The sequence below is a fragment of the Cucurbita pepo genome, chromosome 14 (genome assembly GCF_057944985.1).
Source record: "Cucurbita pepo subsp. pepo isolate OVF chromosome 14, ASM5794498v1, whole genome shotgun sequence".
Taxonomy (NCBI): Eukaryota; Viridiplantae; Streptophyta; class Magnoliopsida; order Cucurbitales; family Cucurbitaceae; genus Cucurbita; species Cucurbita pepo.
The window spans coordinates 7428191-7435031 of NC_141811.1; the positions used below are offsets into that span (position 1 = coordinate 7428191).

General features: G+C 37.3%; 1 protein-coding gene across 1 annotated transcript; it reads right to left on the minus strand.

Moving 5' to 3' along the window:
- Window positions 1-385: 385 nt before the first annotated feature.
- LOC147789429 (uncharacterized) lies at window positions 386-1552 on the minus strand. Its single transcript, XM_087117592.1, has one exon. It carries the CDS (start codon window positions 1550-1552, stop codon window positions 386-388), a length of 1167 nt encoding a protein of 388 aa, XP_086973718.1.
- Window positions 1553-6841: the final 5289 nt, after the last annotated feature.

Consider the following 6841-nt stretch of genomic DNA (forward strand, 5'->3'; position numbering starts at 1 on the left):
CCAAGTGTTGAACTCGAGCAACCAGTCAACCTCTCGGCCAGGTATCGGAGGATGGAAGACCTATTAGGAAGAGGTGAACCACCTGGCCGGTAAACTGCCTTTACATCCTAGAGTTGGAGTAGAGCGACCAGTCAACCTCTCGGCCAGGTACCGGAGGATGGAAGACCTATTAGGAAGAGGTGAACCACCTGGACTGGCGGTGCGCCAGCTCGAAGAAGAGGTGGCCGAACAAGACGTGGAGTCTGTAGGACATGTCGGTCGGGACACCGAGCGGTGCACGGTAAACTGCCTTTACATCCTAGAGTTGGAGATAGAGCAACCAGTCAACCTCTCGGCCAGGTACCGGAGGATGGAAGACCAATTAGGAAGAGGTGAACCACCTGGACTAGCGGTGCGCCAGCTCGAAGAAGAGGTGGCCGAACAAGACGTGGAGTCTGTAGGACATGCCGGCCGGGACACCGAGCCATAGGGCTTTGCTGGCTCCCGTATCTAGGAACCAAGTGTTGCTTTTCTTCTCAATTTCTTCTGGGAAAACCTTCTCTTCATAAAGAGCCATCTCCGTCAACTCTGGTGAACCGAGAGTTCGGACCTCACAAACTTGTGCCGTAAGTAAGGCTGGCTCATCCTCATCACTTTGCGTCTCAGCCAAGTGCGCCTGATCCTTCCATTTCTTCGATCTACAATCGGATGCATAATGGCCAATCTTTTGACAATTATAACACTTCACCTTCCGACATTCTGAGGCATAGTGGCCTAGGCCTTGACAATTGTAGCATCTTACCTTGCTCTTGTCAGCCTTCTTCTCTTGATGGAACGAGTCGTTTCCACGTCCATGACCTCTCCCTCTCCAGCGACCACTGCGACCTCGCCCTCGGCTATGGCCTCCATTGTCGTTACGTTCTTTCTCTTTCCATTCTCCTTGAGTCAATAAGACATGCTCAGCATTCTCTTTGTTGCCACCGATCCGTTCCTCATATGCTTTAAGACGGCCGATGACTTCCTCCATGGTCATCACCTTTAAATCAGCAAATTGCTCTATTGCTGATGTGATATGAAGAAACTTAGGAGGTACTGAGCGGAGGAATTTTTTCACCAAGTATGCCTCTTCAAACTTGTCTCCAAAAGTACGTATTTTATTAACGACTTCTGTCAACCTTGCTGCATAATCATCAATAGTCTCGGACTTCTTCATATTCATAATTTCAAACTCAATCTTCAGAGTTTGGATCTTTGCCTCCTTTACACGTTCAGCACCGAGATGAATAGTTTTTAGTGTCTGCCATGCTTTCTTTGCTGTCTCTTTCTCTGTTAACAAAAACAACATCTCCTCAGGGATTGCTTGATAGATAGCTGCTAAGGCCATTTGATCCTTCCTTTCATCAAGACTATCCAGAGACTTAGTTGATTCGATTGCGTCCCACACCCCTTGAGCACGCAAATAGACCTTCATCTTCATAGTCCATGCTGAGTAGTTGGTTCTCAATAACGTCGGGTATTGAAGTGATACCAGACCTTCCTTTGTTGCAGACTTCGACGACATGATCTTTGGCATGTAACCTGGCTCTGATACCAATTGTTAGAAAACACTCATACAACTAAGAGAGGCAATAAACCAACTTACTCATTATTCAACTTGTTACACAATACATATATAGACAGAATAGTCACACTAACCGCCAATAACTACCCTTAACCGCTAATAACTACCCTTAACCGCTAATAACTTCCCTCAACTGACATAATTTGAAATACAAACCGTAAATAAAATGAATTACGGTTAATACAAGATTAAATAAACTAACATTTGCCACCTAAAATTTTATTGAATCTAACTTATAACCTTATTTTGTATAATTAAAATGCTAACAAAAATCTAATAATGGTATATGGGATCTGATTATTTAAAGATAGGAAATAAAATTTGATCCTAAATTAATTTCTTATCATCATAACTATGAAGGAAAAGGAAATCTGAGATGAGATTTTACCGTAATAATTGACAAAAATCTCTAAATCTGCCATAGCCATTGTACTTCTTCTCAGATCTGACCATTGTTGTTTTTCTGTTTCTTTCTTTTTTTTGGCAGGTGGGATGGGTCGAGGAGAGATAATTGTGGGAAGGGACGAAGGGTTAGTGGAGAGAGGTGGAGAATGATATATATATTTTTTAATTCCAATTTTAATTAATTACTTAATTTATATTATTATTATTTTAACTATTTTTTTTATAAAGTTTTTTTTTTATTTGTTTATTTCTTTATTTATTTTTCGGCTATTACATTCTATCCCTCTAAAAGAAACTTTCGACCTCGAAAGTGTTTTAATCTTAGAATAACTCGGGTTCTTATTTTAAGAGTTCTTTGTTAAGTCTTCAAGTACCACTAAGTAGAAATTCTTAACAAGTATACCCTAATCCATATGAGTCATAAACATTTATTTGCATGCATCAAACTTGTCACTTTGTATTCATAGAAACTTTGATTTCATATAAAGTGTCTGGCTGGATAGTTACATATTTTAAATCTTGATCATACTCTAAAATTGTTTTAATTCCCTAAAATCTTTCATACTTACCCTTAATATCATAAATAAGTCTCATATAATTTTCCTATAGTATTTTGAGTCTCCTAGGATTTTGAAAACGTCATAGAATTTTCATAAGGGTCTTTTGGTCATTTACCACCTCAAATCTTGGTTTAATTCTTCAACATATTCCAATGGTCTTGTAATTTTGTGCAATCCCTTTACACCATCGACATACGGCTCCTCATCAAATTTTATATCACTTGAGGTCACTTTGGTCATAAGCCAGTGGTACATAATTACAGGGATATTTTAGTCATTTTACACCTATACTTGGTTTAGACCGTTATCATAACCTAATAGTCACCAAATTTCATACATAACCTTATCATGCCATATTGAGTCTTCTTATAAAATTTCATGGACAACATAATTTATCTAAGGTTTGTGGCTCAGGCACTTCATTGAAATAAATGTTCATAGGTACAATAAAGTTGAAAAACATACCTAGTTCCTCACTTTTTTTTTTCTATGATTCCATCTACTGGATCGATAGTTCTACTAGTTTCTGATTTACATTGTTCTCCAAATCAGATTTTCTACACTTAGCTAAAGGATCACTAATTGACCTGTTTGTCCATACATCCTCAAAATCTCATTTTAAAATACCGGATCTCCGCCTACACAAGAAAATTGTTGGTAAAACTCCAAAATGACACTTTCTTTTGATCTTAATTTTTCCTCTCCAAAGAAATACAACGAAAAATTTCAGGGTAGAAACCTTCTCGAGAATTTCTCTTAAGATTGGAACCCATAGCTGATGATAGAACAAGAATAGATATTTTTTGTTTCCTACTCACACGCACTCATACCTTTGTTTCTCGATCAATCTCTAATTCTAATCTTCCTCCCCAATCAAATATTATGGTGCCGGTATAGACCAAAATTTCGTTACAGTCCAATTCTAACCAGTAATAGATACCCGGGCTTTGCAATATTTGACTGACCACAATTTTGTATAGTCCATTTACTATAGGAGTTCCCCGAGAATTCACTAGAGGAATGTTTTCAATTAAAATTGTTCGTTCTCTATATTTTTAATAATTAAAAAGAAAGAAAGAATCCCTTTCCTTTCCTCATTATTGTTTGTGTTCACTTGATTTGGTTCATCATTAATGTCTCATCTTTGTAGATGAATTTCATATACAAATTTGCCTATTTTCCCATACAAAATCAAGAAATTTGTAATACTTTTCTCTTTTGGCTACCTACCCCAATTCTAGTAAATTTTTTGGAGTCAAAATCATGACATGAACCTGGTTAAGAACTCCACCCTATCCCAATGCAAATAGATTGCACTAGTAAATCACATGGATCTAAGAACGACTTCCTGTATTTGATTTGTGGTCAAGCTAGAGTTTGAGGATTTGGTAACTTTCATAGGAAACATTGTCAAATAGGCTTTTCTCTTGGTATACCTTATCTAGTACAGCCCAAAACTAATGCTCCTATAACCATTACGGAAAGACAACACAACCCTTTCAACGTCTTTGTAATATCAAGAATGGGCTTAACAAAATTCTCTTCTAAAAATTGGTATTATATAAGCATGGTGGATATCCTCAATTGCCATAAAACTTGGGATACTTGAAAATCAAACTTAAAATGACAGTGTTGAAACTTTAACTATAGTAATGCCTTTTAACCAGGTTGACATGGCTAAAAAAAATTGATTGGTAATTTTCTACAACAATTTGTTTATGTTGAGCTTCCTGAGTGCATTCGTATACCCGAAGGAGGATTACCACAAAACTTCTAGTTGATTTAGAGACAATGTCCCACTCTAATCCTCGTGAATCCCCCACCCAAGTTCATCTTAAATCATGGTTTCTTAAATTTAAGGTATCTTGACAATCTCATATCTCATACCCTAGTCCCTCCCCATATACCTCTAAAATTTTGACCATGATCGTAATGTCTCGTCCAAACTATGGCTTGATACTTTTAAATCACCTCACAACTTCCCTAATTGGTTGTATTATTATTATTTATTTTTTATTTTTTTATTTTTTTATTTTTAGCTCGTATTAAGGCAGGATAGTTTTCTACATTTCAGTACTTCCAAAGCTCATCTTCCATTAATGGCACTTATGTCATTCACCAATCAATTTAAGTATACATGTTTTAAACTTTTATGGTCTTAACTCAATTTTTTTTTTCTTACTGATACTTTAATTTCAATTTTACATACTTCAAAGTTATAAAATTCTTTCTCAGACACTACCACTTTTAATATCTATAGTATATTATAGGATATTGACATCTATCAAGCTTCTTAGGTCATTTTATTTCATCTAAAACTACTTACTCTTCCGTATACATTGTTACAGTCCTCCCCATCTCTATGGACATAAGACTGTGTAGCTTATCTATGTTCAAGACGTCTAACTAAAACATCTGATCTTGCTTAGCAAAATCATTTTCACGCATACACTAACATTTAGTAGCTTACTAAAACTATAGCTACTCATTCACAATAACAACCTCAGTAAGTCAAAACATCATCAATACAACAATTTACATTCACATTCCATGCAAGGTAAAACATAACATATTCTACATTTAATATAAATGTAGAATTAAGGCAACAATAATGAAGTAAATTATAATTACAATCAATGGTGTAAAAGTCCAATTATGAGTTATATTTTATAATGACCAAGCAATAACAACATACACAATCAACGACATTTCATTTTTTTATCTTAAGCAAGACATACCTGACGGAGACGGGGCATCAACGGTGAGACCATGGAACATGCCAAGCCTACATCATAGGCTAGTCTACAAGATCTATAACCTAGGGCTCTGATACCAACTGTAACGACCCAAAATTTTCTACTTAATTTAAGGTCGCTACTGTATACGTACCATAAACATTGAATGCGGAAGACTTCATTTAAATTTCATAAAACATAACCTTTAACTTAAAACACAGCCATGGACTTACATGTTTCGAAAACATCTTTAAAATGACACAACAAAAGACTTGAAATAAAATAAGTAAGTGTTTAAGTTTAAAACATCCTATTCTATCCTAAGTCTAAGAAAATAAATACCACTATCCTATGCATGTGCCATGATCTCGAGTTGTGATGCCGTCGTCAGCCGTACAAGAATGCCTTGCCTTAACCTGAAAAATGTAGTAGCACATGGCTTGAGTATTTAAAGAAATACTCAGTAAGTGACCCCACTATTGGGGTTAAATGCAACAATCACATGCAATGAAATGATGAGACCTATCTTTCGTTTCGTTTCGTTTCGTTTTCCCTACGGTGTAATCCTAACAGGTAATCGTGGACGTGTACCATATACTCTACACGCAGCCCATACGTGCAAGTATGGGCTCACCAGCTAGTTCGCACACCGCTGGGCCACTGTCCCTAGCCGGTGGGCATGCTCTGGGAGCCTTTATACCGGGACCCGTTAAAACTAAAACCGTCACGGCAACGCTATGCAAAGCATAACGATCGTTGTCCTGCCATTGGATGTACGCGTCCGTACCCTCGTGATGGGATAGGGGTATCCCCCCAAATGCATGAGCACACAATATGCATGAGGTCCCACTAGTCCTACAGTTATCATTAATGAACATAACCCCCTGTCACGTTTTCATGCTTACATGTCATTCTCATTCTCATTTCTTTACATATCATACATATTCCTAACGGGGTTATGTCAACAACCCTAAATTTCCACATACACAGAGTCGCTACTGACGTCTCATGCTCATCTATAATGCAGAAATAAAACTCTTACATGAACATAATTTATAACGTAAACTTCAAAAACACTTTTAAAACAACTTCTTCTTTGGAAAACACAGCAATGGTCTTACGTGTTTAAATATGAATTACTGAAATTTAGAGAAAACAAAAACAAATACAAAATAATTTAAAACAATGAAATGCAAAACAACCTATTCTAACTACTAGAAATTTAAATATGAATCTACCCTATGCACGTGCCACAGTCTCTGCTCGCAATGCCACCGTCCTCCCTACAAGTGCGCCTTGCCTTTACCTGAAAAATGATGTGGCACACGGCTTGAGTATTTCAAAGAATACTCAGTAAGTGGCCCCACTATAGGGGGCCATGCAAATGTAAACACATGCAATCATGATTTAGGGACCTATCTCTAATCATCTTAGGGGTGGCCTCCAGTCTCGGACAAATTGGATGTGTAGTACTTCCCTACACACGACTCACACGTGCGAATGTGAATCCCCAGGGCGCTCGCACACCCCCTGGACCCTCT

Excerpts from the sequence above, each read along its gene's own strand:
- LOC147789429 (XM_087117592.1), bottom strand. The coding sequence starts at position 1,552 with ATGCCAAAGATCATGTCGTCGAAGTCTGCAACAAAGGAAGGTCTGGTA.